The sequence below is a fragment of the Elephantulus edwardii genome, unplaced genomic scaffold, assembly GCF_000299155.1.
Source record: "Elephantulus edwardii isolate Elephantulus edwardi_28Jun2011 unplaced genomic scaffold, EleEdw1.0 scaffold00109, whole genome shotgun sequence".
Taxonomy (NCBI): domain Eukaryota; kingdom Metazoa; phylum Chordata; class Mammalia; order Macroscelidea; family Macroscelididae; genus Elephantulus; species Elephantulus edwardii.
This window is the reverse complement of record NW_006399859.1, coordinates 2921411-2938016: the sequence shown is the minus strand read 5'-3', so window position 1 is coordinate 2938016 and position 16606 is coordinate 2921411. Positions and strand designations below refer to the sequence as shown.

General features: G+C 39.3%; 1 protein-coding gene across 2 annotated transcripts in view; it reads left to right on the top strand.

The window, feature by feature from the left end:
* Positions 1-16606, top strand: part of NELL1 (NEL-like 1 (chicken)) — a 1108018-nt gene that overhangs the window by 280482 nt on the left and 810930 nt on the right. For both annotated transcript variants that reach the window (XM_006892008.1, XM_006892009.1), the window contains exons 8-9: positions 5015-5149; positions 6406-6508. In XM_006892008.1, coding sequence (XP_006892070.1) covers positions 5015-5149; positions 6406-6508 — 238 coding nt within the window. The remainder of the gene's footprint in view (positions 1-5014; positions 5150-6405; positions 6509-16606) is intronic.

The following is a 16606-nucleotide window of genomic DNA, read 5'->3' as shown; positions in this document are numbered from 1 at the left end:
CAACAACAACAACAACAACAACAACAGCAACGCCTAATCCAAGGAATATCCTCTCCTAGCAACATGTCCAAAATATGTGAAATGAGCCTTATCACCTTTGCCTCCTTTGACTTTCTGTGCATCTTCTCCAAGACATATGTTCGTTCTTTTGGCAGTCCCAGTGATATTCAGTACTATTTCCCAACACTAGAGCTCAAAGGTATCAGTTCTTCTGTCATACATTGTCCAGCTCTCAGATGCATAGTGAGTAAATGAAAACAAAACAAAACAAAACAAAACAAACCAAAACCCTAGTCTCAATCAGGCTCACCTTAATCCTCAAGCTGACATCATTGCCCCTTGATAATTTGTAAAGGTCCCTCAACTACAGACTTTCCCAGTGCAGTATATCTCTTTATCTGACTTCTAGTGCCAAGAATGTTTGTGGATCCAAGTAAAATGAAGTTGTTGACAGTTTCAATCTTTTCTCCATCTATCATGATGTTGCCTGTTGGTCCAGTGGTGAGAATTTTGTTTTCTTGATGTTCAGACGTAATCAATTTTGAAGGCTGAAGTGTTTGGTCTTCTGTAGCAAGCATTTCAAGGTCTCACTTTTAGCAAACAAGGATGTATCATTTGCATAACACAGATTATTGATGAGTCTTCCGTTGATTCTGATGCCACATTCTTCTTCATAGAGTCCAGATTAATGAATTGCTCATCATACAGATTAAATAGGTATGGAGAAACGTTACAACCCTGATACACACCTTTTTAAAGTTTAAACCAGGCAGTTACCTTGCTCTGTTCACATAAGAGCCTTTTGGTCTAGGTAGAGACTTCACATGAGCACAATTCTGGGGTTCCCATTCTTCTCAAAGCTAGCCATGATTTTTTATGGTCTACACAGCCAAATGCTTTTTTTGGCAATAAAGCACAAATAGATATTATATGGTACTTTGTGTTCAGGCAAGATCCATCTGACAGCAGTGATATTGCTGGTGCATGGTCTCTTCTCAAGTCTTCTTGAACTTTTGGCAGTTCTCTATGTACTGTTCTAATGGTTTTTTAAATGATATTCAGGAATATTTTGCTTGGATGTGATGTTAATAATATTGTTTGATAATTTCCACATTCTTTTAGATCATCATTATCAGAAATAGGTGCAAATATGGATCTCTACAAGTCAATTGGCGAGGCAGCTGTCTTCCAAGTTTCCTGGCTTAGTTTGGAGAGCATGTCCAGGGCTGAATCTGTTAGTTGAAACATTTTGTTTTGTATCTCATCGATTTTTGAGGACTTACTTTTTCCAGTCCATTCAGTGCAGCTTGAACTTCTTCCTTCATTACCAGGAACTAAGAGAATGCCAGTTGACATCTTTTAGCAAGCAAATGCAATGCTCAATTGCTCATTCATGTTTGCTAAGAAATTTGAAAGACTGCTACCTCATCAACCAACTGGAAGATATTCATATTTGTGCTCATTCCAATGAAAAATATGCAACAGAAAACTACAAAACAGTGTCATTAATATAATATGCAAGTAAGATTTTGCTGGAGATAACTTTAAGATGGCTGAAGTAACACATTGACAGGAAACTGTCAGAAATTCAAGATGGATTCAGAAGAGGCCATGGAACAAGGAATATTGTTTCTGAGGAATGATTAATCTTAACTGACTGCAAAGAATACCAGAAAGATGTTTACCTGTTCTTTATTGACTATATAAAGGTGTTAGGCTATGTGGATCATAACAAATTAGGACTAGCATTGTGAAGAATGAGAATTCCAAAATGCTTAATTGTACTCATATAGAATTGTACATAGACCAAAAGGAAGTCATTCAGACAGAATAAGGGAATACTGCATGGTTTAAATCAGGAAAGGCGTGTGTTAGTGTACCCCTTCACTCTTCATGCTGAGCAAATAATGCTGGAACTTGGACTATGTGAAGAAGAATATGTGATCATGACTGGAGGAAGATTTATTAACAAACTTTAATATGCAGATGAAAAACCATTGCTTGGCTTGAAGAAAACAAAGAGCACCGAAGCACTGACTGATGACACTGAATAATTGAGTATGGATTGTACTATAAGATAGAAAAAAAAACATACAAAAATTCTTACAATTAGACCTATTATTGTTGTTGTTATGTGCCATTAAGTCACCTGTGACTCATAGTGACCCTATGCACTTTAGCTCTGAAATCTTCCCTGTCCTGAGCCAATCTAATCATCTCCAGCAGACCTAATCACATTTATTCAGTCACTGAATCAATCCATCTCATCCTGGGTCATCTTCTCCTGTGCTGTCCCACCACCTTTCCTAGCATGATATCCCTCTCAAAAGACTGGCCTCTTCTGGAGATATCCCCAAAATATATAAAACAGAGCCTCCAAATCCTTGCCTCTAGGGAGCAGCCTGGTTTCACCCTCTCATCAGCATTAATATTGTAAAAGGTGTATATTTAATAAGAGTAGTCAAATCTGACTTCTATCTACTTTATAAAATGGAACTTTTCTCCATTAATAATACATGTGTTATGTTGTTACGTGCTGTCGAGTTGCCCGTGACTCATAGTGACTCTATGTACAACAGCCATAAACTCTGCTATATCCTGTGCCAACCTTATTGTCTCTGTCACAACTACCCCCATTACCCTAGTCACTGATCCAATCCATCTCATTGAGGGTCTTCTTCTCATGTGCTGTCCTTCCACCCTCCAAAATATGATGTCCCTCTCCAAGGACTGATTCCACCTTGCAACATGTCCAAAGTTTGTCAGATGAACCTTCAGAATCTTTGCTTCCAAGGAGTAGCCTAGTCTCACCCTTGCTAGGTTGAACCTCTTTGTTCTCCTAGCAGTCTATGGTATACTCAATACTCTTCTCCAGCACCACAGCTCAAAGGCATCAATTCTCCTTCTATCATCCCTAGTCATTGTCCATAGTATGATACAAATAACTACATGATCAGACGTGCCACTGCACATAGTCCTTTACCTATTTCTATGAATTATTGTGTTCAATGTTCATTGCAAATTGACTCACAGTTATGGGGCTTATTAGGGAAATGGTTTAGGAGGTGGGATGTGAGGCAAAAATGATAACACAATGCAATTCCAAGTTTGATCCAGCAGTCCCAAGTCAGATTAACAAGGCCTAATTCCTTAGTTCAGACAGCTTCCCAGTCAACAAATGAAGGTCTAGGTTCAGTTTAGTAGCATAAATAAACCTCTGATTTTTTCAATTGTCCAGCAAACTTTGTCTTAGAGCAGTTACTAGTCAGCTTTTCCTCCAGGCGTCCAGTGAGTAAAACCCATAACTGTGGCTTCATCTCCAGAGTTCCTCTGGTTAGCACCTTGCCACAGTCTTCTCACAGCTTTACACAGTCTCTTCACAGACATGCTATAGTCTCTCCCCACTACTGCCTTGCATAGTATGGAAAGTGTTCTCTTTCATTGGTCCCACTGTTGTTGATGATTTGTGAGACAATGTGTCTGCTGTTAGGTAGCTGGAGACCATGCCCCCAACAGGGCTAAGGCAGTAGAAAGAAAAGGCAATTTTCAAGGTTTTTGACATAACAAATGTAAACATAGAAAATATTGAAATTGTCAAGAATTTAATTTTAGAAATATTTTATCTTAATATTGTTTTTCAGCAAGGAAATATCATGTAAAGAAAAAAAGGTAGTATGCATGATGTACTAAACTGGTTATTATTAATGCAGCAAGAGGAAGATTATATATATATATATATAACACAGTTGTGTGTTGAGTTTAATGGTACTTTTAGAGGCAAACTGGAGTAGATTGCATTGCATGAAAAGTAAGTTAGAAGATTGGAACTATATCATAAGGAGCATTAAATGAATCTGGTGATTCTGAAGGTGGTGAAGAGTAGACTAACACATTGAAGGTATGAGAGCCTCAATAGTTGGAAGAGCCACCATTGATCAGGACAGGTTACAGAGAAAAACAAGTAGGTCTTGTAGAAAAATGGGAGCACAATTAGGCACCAAGAAACATGTCAGACATTTGGATGTAACTCGGAAAGTGTCTTTCCTTGAACAATAATGTTGTTATATGCCATAAAGTCAGAACCTACTCAGAGTTGACCCTTCAGTGAGTTTTCAGAGGCTATAAATCACAAGAGTGGACATGAGAGGAGATTGTCCATTTCCCCCCTTCAGAACAGTTGAATTTGAACTACTTTACCACTTGGCCACCAATGGACAATAATTAGTAAGCTTTTGTTGGAGTTGAGAAAACAGAGGTTTGTTCATCCTTGAAGAGGTTTCTTGTGAGAACATTGCAGCATTTTAATCCTTTCTAATATCTTGTGCTTAATGGTAGCAGTAGAGTGGTTTAGAGAAATGAAAAAAAGTTCTTTGACAAAACTCTAATCTGCTGCTGGGTTTGGTTACTATGCATGAACTTCATGTGAACACCAAAGACTGTTGCTTGGAAACTTTCTTAGGGCATCCTGACCTGGGGAAAAATTGTGTTCTCTCAGGGATTGTCTAGGGTTGTTTTTTTTTTTACCACCAACTCCTCAGAATTTTTAATAAGAAGAAACAATTACTTTCTACCTTGTAAACCACAACACTCTGGTTTGTGTGTGGAGAACAGGGACATGATGGTCGGAGATAAATGGAAGTGCTTCCTAGTTCTGATTAGATCTCCGGTAAACATTGTAATGAGTCCTTGAGAACACATTCATTACAAGTGTTTCCGTGTGGGCTTGTGCCAAAAAGCACACGTTCATAAACACCCATGAGATCCATGTGATGCAGTTTAATGTCTCATTTGGTGTTCATTAGACCATGGGAGCCAATATGCCTTCAATTTAGAGTGATTCCGCCTCGTGTTTTATTTTTTAAAAAGGAAATCCTGCTAAGATTCAGTGAGTTGTGAGTTACTCTGAGCATTTTCCTCCCTCCTTTTTCTCCACCCTGCTTTCTTGCTGCTATTAGCTTTGTTAGGACGCTGCAATTGAATTACCGAAATTACACTCAATAACTCTTGTTTGCAGTTAAATTATGCAGAAACAAGACTGAGCCAATTAGAAAACTGTCATTGCGAGAAGACCTGCCAAGTGAGTGGACTGCTGTATCGAGACCAAGACTCTTGGGTTGATGGTGACCACTGCAGGAACTGCACGTGCAAAGTAAGCCTCTTCTGAATATATAAAATTTTAAAAAATTTTAAGGAAAAAGGTCCATTAATTAAGAGTACAGTCCTGTTCTTGATTGCATATTGCCTCTCAGGATTGCCTTTTTGCTAAGCTACCAATAGAAAGTGATCATTTCTTAAAGAAATAAACCCAAACCAAACTCATCAACTTGATTCTGACTGATGGCAACCTTATGGCACAGAGAAGAACTGCCCCAAATGGTTTTCCAAGCGGTAATCTCTACGGAAGCGTCTTTCCCCTCTGGAGCACCTATTACATTCAAACCACCCAACTTCCATTTAATGCCCGAGTGCTTCACCCCTGCACAATAACTTTTCTATTTAACAAGTCATATCATTTCTAATACAAATGCACTCTGCTTTCCATTGAGGACATACTCTAATATATCTTATATTTTGATGAAGAAACTTATTGTTTGGAACTTGGAGGTTAAAGTATAGAAGGTGGAAGGGATTTTAATTTTTTTTTTAAATGTTTCTCCTGTATCCAATTTAGTGCCATCAGTTTCATTAGTCATGGTGGGTAACCATCAGGACACCTGTGATTTTAAACAACCTTGTGGTTAGCTTCATATAGAATTTTTCTCCCTTAGGAGAATTTTTAAAAGGGAATTCTTTAAGTGTATTTTTTATTATTTAAGGGTACTCATTACCTCTTGGGTACCCTAAAAATACAGTGAACTCACTTAGAGAACCCTAGCAATGAACAGTAAAATCACTTGTTCCGGAGAACTGCAAGATGCGCTTTGCAAAGGAGGCATCCTTTGTACCCTCCTTTCTGTGCTTCAGAGAAGCACAAGGGCCCACTCCCAGCCTCCAAATTAGTATGCCAACATTGTGCAGCTGAAATTATTTGATAAATATCTGAAGAATGCCATTGTTTGTCCAGGAAAATACAGAAGGGATTGTTAGAGCGTCACAATGATTGACAGGGTCTGTAAAAAGTGTTATTTATGTTCTTGTAAAAATGGGCTTTTTGTTTTCTGCCTAATCTACTTAGCCTGCATGGGCAGGTGGGATGAAGCCAGTGATGTATATCAGAAAAGTAATTGAGGTGGCATGGGTTCATTCAGGCTGGAGAAAGCACGTTATTTGTGGACCTGGAGCGGACTGGAAATTCTCCACACTGTTACTGCCACTCTGATGAGGTTTCTGGGATGAGATGTGAGCTTGCTGCATAGAGGGAGCTTGCAAAGGCACTTCTAACATTGCTATTCCTTCCTTTCTCAGAGTGGCACTGTGGAATGCCGGAGGATGTCGTGTCCTCCTCTTAATTGCTCCCCAGATTCTCTCCCTGTGCACATTGCTGGCCAGTGCTGTAAGGTTTGCCGACGTAAGTACTGAGGCTCAGAGTGGTCCTCTGTACATAAGTATTTATCCTTGACATTTAAAAAAATTTTTTTATATTGGTTTCTTACAAGATTGGTGTACATTTTCCACACTATCCTTCACTCACATTGTGTTACACACAATCATTCCCATTGGCTATTTTATAAAATTGATCACAATTGAACTGTGCTCACCATTACTCTGTCTTTCCACTTCCCTCCTTGATCTTTCCCATTTCCTTTACCCTTTCCCGCCACCCACCAAGTTGTGTGGTCCTACGATTTTCCCCCTTTCTCACTCTCCCTGCTTTGTTCATACTCCTTACCTCCTTGGATCTCCAAACATGTTTTACCAGTTTTCCTTCTGTTTTTACAGTAATGGTTCTAAGCAATATTTATTCTTACAAGGCTGATTTAGCTCATTCATCATAATGCTCTCCAGTCTCTCCTCCCAAGTTATGTAATAATTTTCAAATTAATTTTTCCTGAGTGCTGCATATTCCAGTGTGTGAATGTACTACAATTTCTCAATCCATTCAATTGCCATTGGACATTTGGGTTGTTTCCATGTTTGTGAGATTGTGAATAATGTTGCGAATAATGTTGTGAATAATAACATTGGTGTACAAATATCCATTTGTGTTTCAGTTCTAATTTTCTTGGGATATATTCCTATCCGTGGAATACCTGGGTCATATGATCTATGTTCAGCTTTTTGAGGAAATGCCAAATTGCCTTCCAGAGTGTTTGTTCCATTTTATAATTCCACCAAAAGTGAATGGAGTCGCTATCTTTCCATATCCTCTCCAAATCTATTACTTGCTCTCTTGTTAAACTTTGCAACTGCTACTGGAGTGAGATGCTATCTAGTTGTGATTTTGATTTGCATCTCTCTTATTGCAAGTGATTTTTAGCATTTCTTCATGTTTCTGTTGGCCATCTGAATGTTTTCCTCTGTGAAAACTCTTTCCATTGTCTTTTGTCCATTTTGTAATTGAGTTATTGTTCTTTTTCTTGGGGAGACAATGTAGTACTCTGTAAACTTTTGTTATAAGACCATTATTTGAAATGGTATTGCCAAATATTTTTTCCCTAGTCAGTAGGTTTTCTTTTCACCTTGTTGGGCAAAGTTTTTATGTATACAAGGATTTAATGTTTAGAAGGTACGATTCATCCATTTTATTCTCTCCTGGTTGTGTATGTCTGACTTTATACCATCGGTTTGGCCTTCTAAGTTTCATCCCAAAACTATCAACAACTTCATCTTACTTAGATCCACAGTCAACACCCTTGGTACCAGCAGTCAGGAAATCAGGAGACATATTGCCCTGGGAAAGTGTGCAGTTAGGGACCTCTCCAGATTGAGGAGAAATCATGTCAGTTTGAGGACTAAGGTGCGTCTAATTCTGCCATCACTAATTCTGATCACTTGCTATGAATCTGACATAGGAATGAAAGAATAGGAATGGCAGAAAGAGAATTGAAGCCTTTGAACTGTTGTGTTGGAGAAGAGCACTGAATATTCCATCGACAGCCAAAAGAACAAATAAATATGTCTTGGTGAGGTTGTAACCAGAGTGCTTTTTGGAGGTGAGGATGATGAGGCTTTGCCTCACATACTTCTGGCATGTTGCCAGAAAGGTCTATTCCTTGGAGAGGGACATGATGCTGGGAAGGAAGGGTGGAGGGCTGGTGAAGGAGAGTAAGACACTTACCCTGGATGATTGACACAGTGACTACTGTGATAGGCTCTTGTGTGTCAAGAAGCGTGAAGATGGCACAGAAAAGGAGGTTATTCAGATCCACTATTCATAGGGTCACTATGAATCATACTCAACTTAAGGACACCTAACAACAACAAACATAGGAAAGGAGCTCTGGTGGGCTAGTGTAAAGAGCTGCGCTGCAATCCCAAAGGCATGCGGTTCAAATCCACCAGCTGCTCTGCCTGAGAAGGATAAACAATCTCCTCCTCTGCAATGTGTCAGCTATGAGTCAGTTTCAACCCAGTGGTAGAACAACAAACATAGGAATTTTTTAAATACTTTCTTTACTGTATAAAGGGTGCTATTTCAATAAAATCTTTCAGACAAGCAGAGTAATGTTTGGTATGTTCCAATTATGTTAAGTGCTTTAAATCTATTATTTGTTGAATCCTTACAATAGCTTGTAATTGAATATTATTATTGATTGGACATTTAGGCTTAGAGAAATTAACTTTCCAGGGTCACAAGGCCAGTAAGTGGTAAGAGCAAGCTATAAAACGGGTTCTGTCTAACCACAGAGCCAGTAGTGTTTTTAGCAAACAATATATAGTCTTCCATAGAAAATGGAGTTAAGGTTAGAAATTAGATATCCTTTGGGTGATTTTTAGGACCGTCTTTCTATTGGAAACAGTGCACAAATGTCTTTAGACCTATAAAATGCACGTATGGAGCTTTTGCTTAAAGGAACATGTCTCTTGAGTAGAGAGAACTGGTCCACTCCTACCAGCCCAACTATTTGTAGAACTCTTTAAAATGAACTTTGGAATATTCTTCATTTTCCTTGTTGCTAGAGTACTACCATTTCTCTGGAGGATGTATTTGACCTTCACCTGTTGTTGTTTTGTGCTGATAAGTCACCTCCACTCATAGCGACCCTATGTACAACAACTCTGAAGCCTACCCTGTCCTGAGCCAATCTCACTGACTCCAACACACCTACCTGCATTGCCTCTGTTATTGTATCAATGGATCTCATCCAGGGTCTTCCTCTCCTGCACTGTTCATCCACCCTCCTGAGCGTGATGTCCTTCTCCTAGGACCAGTCTGTCTTGATCACGTGCCTAAAATATGTGAGTCAGAGCTTAAAAATTTTAGCCTCCAAGGAGAAACTAGATTTTCATCCTCTCTAAGACAGATCTTTTCTGGGTGGTCCATGGTATGTTCAAGACTCATTTCCAGTGCCATAACTCAAAGGCAACAATTTTCCTTCTGCCATCCTTAGTCATTGTCCAGCTCTCTGATGCATAGCAAGAAATTGCAAAGACCATGGCCTGGATCATGTGCATCTTAGTCTCTAGACCGACATCATTGCTCCTTAGTATTCTGGAGGGGTCCCTGATAGCGGATTTTCCAAGTGCAATTCGTCTTTTGATTTCCTGACTGCTAGTATCAAGAGTGTTGATTGTGGAGCTGAGCAAGTTAAAATTATTAACAGCTTCAATCACTTCTCCATCTGTCATGGTGCTGCCAGTTGATCCAATGGTGAGAATCTTTGTCTTCTTGATGTTGAGTTTCTGTCCATATTGACAAAGACTATAGTCCTTGACCATCTGCAGCAAGCGCTTCAGGTTTCTTCAGTTTCAGCAAGCAAGATTGTGCCATCTTCATAATGTAGGTTGGTAACAAGTCTTGCTCCAATCCTGATGCCACATTCCTCCTGATAAAGCCCAGCCAACCAAGTGATCTGTTGTGCATATAGTATATTGAATAGGCATGGAGATAGGATGCATCCCTCACACATCCTTTCCTGATTTTGAACCATGCAGTGTTTCCCTGCTCTGTTCTGATCACTGCTTTCTGGTCCAAGTATGGGTTTCACATAAGCAAAATCATGAGTTTTGGGATTCCCATTCTCCTCAAGGTTAGCCACAATTTGTTGTGATCCACACAGCCAAATGCCTTTGCATATTTGATGAAACACCAGTAGACATTCCTCTAGTACTCTTTGCTTTTTGTCAAGATCCATCCAGGACTGACAATGTCTCTAGTGCCACAACCTCTGAATCTTTTGTTTCTGTTTTCAGGGCATTTGGAACAGATGGCTCAAGTGCCCTGTTGTTGAGATTATCGTTTTATCTCATATTGAAAAGGTAGCTGTCAGTAGATAATAATTTTTGTACTCTTGATTTTCCATGCAACAGGCATCAGATAAAGAAGTTGGGAAAAAGGTTGATAAATTTGTCCTAAATATGAGTAAATATTCCAGTCATCTTACTCAGAGTGTAGAAAACTATTCTTTTCACCAGAAAGAAATGATTTGTCAGGTATTTTGTGTTTGTAGTTATTTTTTTTTTAATAATGATAAGCATAAAAGCAGTGTGCTTGCTGCATAACATTAAAAAAATAGAAGTTAACAGTGGAAAACCCACTCATAGGACAACCAATTTTGAAATAGTGACTTAAAATTTTAAAAGATTGTATTTATCTTTTTCTTCTTCACTTATATTTTACACTCAGTTGAGGTCACACTATGCAGATAATTTTATCTCCTACTTTGTTGACTTACCATTATAATTTATCTGTAGTACTATTATTTTTTTAAAGCCCTGTGAAATCTTCATTTTAATGGACTTCACCGTGTTTTACTGTTTGGCTGGTGCGTTAATTTATTTAACTATTCCCCAGTGACTGGATATGTCAGAGGTTTCCTACTTTTTGCTATCACAAATTGCTCTTCAATAACATATTTAGTAAAGGAAAATGTATTTTATATTTACTTATAATTTTTTCGGAGTAGAATTATTGTGCTAAAGGGCTGACATTTTTAGACCCCTGATATAAAATGCCAGATTGTTCATTTGTTAAACATACATAAGGGTGCTGATTTTTTAAATTCTAAATTATTTAAACATTTAAAAGTATTTCAAAGAGTTAGCAAATCAAAGTGCCACTAAGATGCTGCTGCTCAGGCCAATAAAAACCTTGGTGTGTGTTTTTGCCTTTATTTGAAATGAATACCTGTCTATCTAGGTGATACTAAGTTTCTCTGGACTTCTGATGGATAGCTTGATGTGTTTATGGTTTAATAAGATGGGATTATGAATAAATTATTAAGGACACTTCACAAATAGCTAGAAAAACTGTAGAAGACAACATTGGTAATTAAGAGGTTGAGAACCTCCGTCCTTGCACATTTTTATTTCTTACTAGGTTTTAATAAAAGCATGCATTTGGCAGTTTCCAAGTGAAAGTACTTGGAATAATGATTAAAGAGCTTTAGCAGAGCTCTTTTCAAGCATCTGAACTGGAGAGATGGTTTTTGGAATACAAAACTGTCCGCCGAATAATGTTAGGTGGGTCAATGTGGGTTCTGTGGGCACGTAGCGATGTTCCTGGGAAGTGCCTTTTCCCTGGTTGGGAGGGTGGGAAGAAGACATTGCTGGAAGACTTGAGAGGCTTCCTGGAAGAAGTGGACTAAAAGATTTCTGGTCTTCTAGAAGATGAAAGAGAAGAAAATGAGGATTAAAGAACAGAGTTTTTATACAGCACTTGGTAGAATCTCTAGACATTTTAAAATACACTCCCATCAGAAAAAAAGATGCAGAGCATTTACAGAGGTGATTCTTTTCCCACAGTGTTTCCGAACCTCAACACTGGGTTCAAGTGGACAGTATTCTAAGCACTCTGGAAAAAGGCACTGATTAGATGCAGGCAAAAAGGCCAACATATAAAAACACACAGTCTTGTCTGTTGACTCTTCGTGCGTGGAGTTGTGGAACATAGCTCATGAGGACATCCATTTGAAAGCAGGCTAGAGTCCATGTCTCAGTTTATTGCCTGGAAAAAAGGACTTTGGCCTCCAGTTCTGATCAAAACGCTCAAACACTAAAGCTGTCTCCAAGAGCAAGGGGATTTCCCTACACTGACACTCCAGGATCTGCCATTGGAACATTGATTTATCTGTCTGATCTATCTGACATCAGGAAGCACAGAAGAGAGTCTTATAGATTCCTTGATCATGGGTTTGACAGTTCACAAGGGGTCCAGAAAGTGTGCCATTCTTCAGATGTCCTGGGTGACTGCTCTAGCCAGAGCTAGCTACGTGATAGGCTCCTGGGCAAATTCTTGAGGCCCTGCTCAGTCCTGCTGTGTCCTCATCTCCAGGCAGTAGTGCCCTGGAATCTCTAGTGTGATGGAGTTGAGAGCTGCCAGAGATAGAACTGAGCAGCAGGAATCTTTTAGCTGTGATACCTAGCATTTACAAAGAATCCAACTGTCACAGAGAAAGAAATCTCTTTGATGATCAGATTTGTGGAAATACAAACCTGCAAAGGTGGACTGTGATGTGATGAAGATAGTTACATCCACTTAGTAATGGTTACTAAGAAATCTCTGTGCCAAGTTCTGTCCTCTCTTTGGTATAACAGCAGACATATGCCAGCCATTCACTCTTAGTCAGGCGCTGTATAAATTACTTTTTGGTAGCTTAATGAATTTAATTTTCCTCTAACAACCTGAAGAGCTAGACTCCACTGTTATCCCCATTTTGAAGGTGAGGAATGGAGGCACAGGAAGGTGAAGAAACTTGCCCAAGATTTCACAGCCTTAGCAGAATCAGAATGATTGTAGGGTAACCTAACCCTAAGGGTAATCCTTTTAACTTCTGTGCTGTATCCCTGATTTTGTTATAGTAGAATATATAGATTTAGTATATAATATATATAATATTATATAGAATGTAGTTGAATGTCTAATGCAACAATGTGAACTCTACATAAGATACATAGCGTTGTCAAGAGCATGTGTGTGTTGTGTTTGTGTGTGTGTGAGAGAGAGAGAGAAAGAGAGACAGAAAGAGTGAGAGAGAGAAATTTCTTTACATGTTAGGAAACAACCCAACAGGGTATTGACAAATTGATAGATTTTCTATAATACAATTATTCTTCTAAGTGGTATAGTGATCTGTCCATTTGCTGTACAGAGGTAACTCATGGTTGCTGTGATGCTAAACACTGTGACACTGATGTCTCAAATGTGATAATGGTTACTCAATGGTGGACAGTGTTTGGTGGAGCTCCCTGATTATAACAAGCTTGGAAGCAGGGATGGCATCTACTTCTGAAATAGCTTGCCTCTAGAAACTCTATGAACTTGGAGAAACAAAAGTTATACAAGTGTTCAGGTCTTTCTTTCATAGGGTCGCTATGAGTCATCTATGACTTGATTGCACTTAACAATAACAACAATAATAACAACTTTAATCCATATCTACTAGTTATCCTTCTGTTTGTAGAATGATGGTCTTATGAAGTATTTGTCCTTCTGAGATTGAGTTCGTTCACTCAGCATGATGCTGTCTAGACTCTCTCATGTTATATAGTTGTTATGTACCATCAAGTCACCTGCGACTCGTAGTCACCCTATGTATAAAAGCCCTAAACCCTGCTCTATCCTGTACCAATCTCACTGTCTCCAATACACCCCCATTGCTCCAGTCACTGAATAAATCTGTCTTATTGAAGGTCTTCCCCTTCTGTGCTGTCCCTCCAACCTCCCAAGCATGATGTCCCTCTCTAAGGACTGGACCCTCCTTGCAACATGTCTAAAGTATTTCAGATGAAGCTTCAGAATCCTTGCCTCCAAAGAGGAGACTGGTTTCACCCTCTCCAGGACAAATCTATTCTTTCTCTTAGCAGTCTATTGTATATAAAGGATATTGAATATAAAAGTATATTCAATACTCTTCTCCAACACCATGACAGATGGTGAAGAGATTGAGATTGTTAACAGCTTTAGTTTGCTTGACTCTACAGTCAGCACTCTTGGCATCAGCAGTCAGGATATTAAAAGACGTATTGCATTGGGAAAGCCTGCTGTCAGAGACCTCTCCAAAGTACTGAAGAGTAACGATGTCAGTCTGGAGACCAAGGTGTGCTTGATACAGGCCATGGTCTTTGCAATCACTTGCTGTGCATCAGAGAGCTGGACAAATGACTACGGGTGATAGAAGGAGAATTGTTATATAGTATTTTACAAAATCATTGCTCCTTAATGCTGCATAGTATTCCATTGTGTGTACCATACTTTCTCAAACCATTTGTTTGTTGGTGGAATTTTGGGTTGCTGCTTTCATTTTCTTACTATTGTGAATAATACTACTAAGAGCATAAGTGTACAAATCTCCATTTGTGTTTGAGATCTATTTATCTTGGGATATATTCCTTGCAATGGAATTGCTGGGTCATAGGGTATTTCTATGTTCAGCTTTTTTTAGGAACCACCAAACTGCCATCCAGAGTGGTTGTACCATTTTACAATCCCACCAACAGTGTACAAGAGCTCCAGTCTCTCCACATCCTCTTCAATACTGATTGCTTGCTGTCCTGTTAAAACTTTGCTATATCCCCTGGGGTGAGATGGTATCTCATTGTGGTTTTGATTTGCATCTCTTATTGCCAGTGCTTTTGAACATTTCTTTGTGTGTCTGTGGGCCATTTGAATGTCTACCTTTGAGAAAAATCTTTCTATCTCTCTTGCCCATTTTGTGACTGGGTTAAAAAAAAAAAAAGGAATAGGAGTTGACCAGGTGGACAAAGTGGAGAAGAACACACTCACTTAAGGTAATTGTATGTGCAAAATCATGGAGGTGAACATAATATGTATTTTGATGCTCAAATGCAAGATTTCAAGCCAAGGCAAAGAAATATACTTAGAAAGGTCACTTCTAAATGTCCATATTTTAGGAACGCCACTTGTAAGTGTGGCAGAAGGGTAGAGGGGCTTGGATATATTCTAGCTGTATGTAATGAGGCCTTCAAGGGAGAGGTGGGAAAGCCTTCCAGAGGAAGGGATGGATGTGAGTGGTATTCAAAGGACCCAGTACATAGTAGGCATCCCACAAACATTTGCTGCACAGGACAAATTAATTTGAGGCAATGTGTGGTAGAGAATTTGACAAAATTTGATCAGGTGTCTGTGGGAGATTTACAGTGTGATTAGCAGAAATAGGGAGGTGGAGGATAACAGTCTTCTACTGGCATGTTTGAAATAGATATCCTCAAGGAATACCTAGTTTGATGGAGGTGTCTTGTTCAGAGAGATATCTGAAGCCAGATTTGTGGACTTCCTCATTGAGGGAAGACAATTCTTGGTTGTTCAACCACCTCTGCTCTGCCTCTCTTATTTAAAGCATAAATGAGAGTGTAGATTTTGATACTCTAAGCCTCTGAGTGCCAAAAATTGGCTGAAGTGTGTTCAGGATACAAATACTTAAATAAAGACAGAGTAACCTTGTATCTTCTCCTGACAGGAGCTTCAAGCCATACCTGTCAATTGTTTATTCAACGTGCACCCATATGGCACAAGTGTCCAATCATTGCATTATAGAAATCAAGTTCACATTTGAAGGGCCTGATGTCTGTAGCTGCAAAAATATACGACTCTCCTGTAAATCCCCAGTACATTTGTTTCTGACATCATGAAGGAGTGTGTGCTGGTGCCACGTTTCAATTTCATGGTTGGGCACTGTAAAATATTCTGGCTTGCACGTCCCCTGTGTGAGATGGAAGCTATCAGGTATCCATTTACATTTCTACTCACACTGAAAGCTGCTGGAAGGGAGTCCCAGATGCCCCAGCCAAAGGCACTGGAGCCTGACTCACCTTATGCTCGAATTTTCTGTGATATCAAAAAATGAGCTTTTTGGCTGTAGATCAAGAGGTTGGATAATGAGGATTGATGTAAGGCCTGTGAAGGCCAGTGCCAAGGAGGTGGGGTGCCATCAGAGAAGTGATGGGAGTCTGAGAAAGCAGGGGAGAGTTTTGTGACCTCCAGTGGAGACCCTGAATGTTAGCCGAAGAAAATTTCGTAGATAGTTGATGTGATTGTTGTCCATATATTTCACATCAGTGCCAATGCTGATGAGGGTCCAGACATGCAGTAACATGCTGTAATCTGCTATCCCCTAAAGCCCTTGCTGTATGGATATAAAGTTCACTGGGCACTTAATTTTTATCTTAGATTGGCAGGTTGAAGGGACAGGTTTCTGTGAGTGTGATGTGAATGCAAACGACGAAAGCATTATCTCCAGATAGATCGTTCTATGTTGAGTGTATCAGCGAGGAAGAAGGAAGTCAGGCAAACATCTTAAGACAGATTAGTACCATAGGCTGGACTCACTAGAGAAGTCAAACCAATGAAACAAAACTAATGAGCATATATAAAAGTTTATCTGAAAGAAATGACTCATGTTCTTATAGAGGCTGGCACGTCCCAGGTCTGTGGCGCAGAGCTCCAGACACGGATGAATTTAAGGTCGGCAAGTAGTAAGGTAGGTCACTGGTTCAAAGTCAAGAGCTGAGGGACCAAACACGGCATCTGTTGTTGTTATGTGCCGTC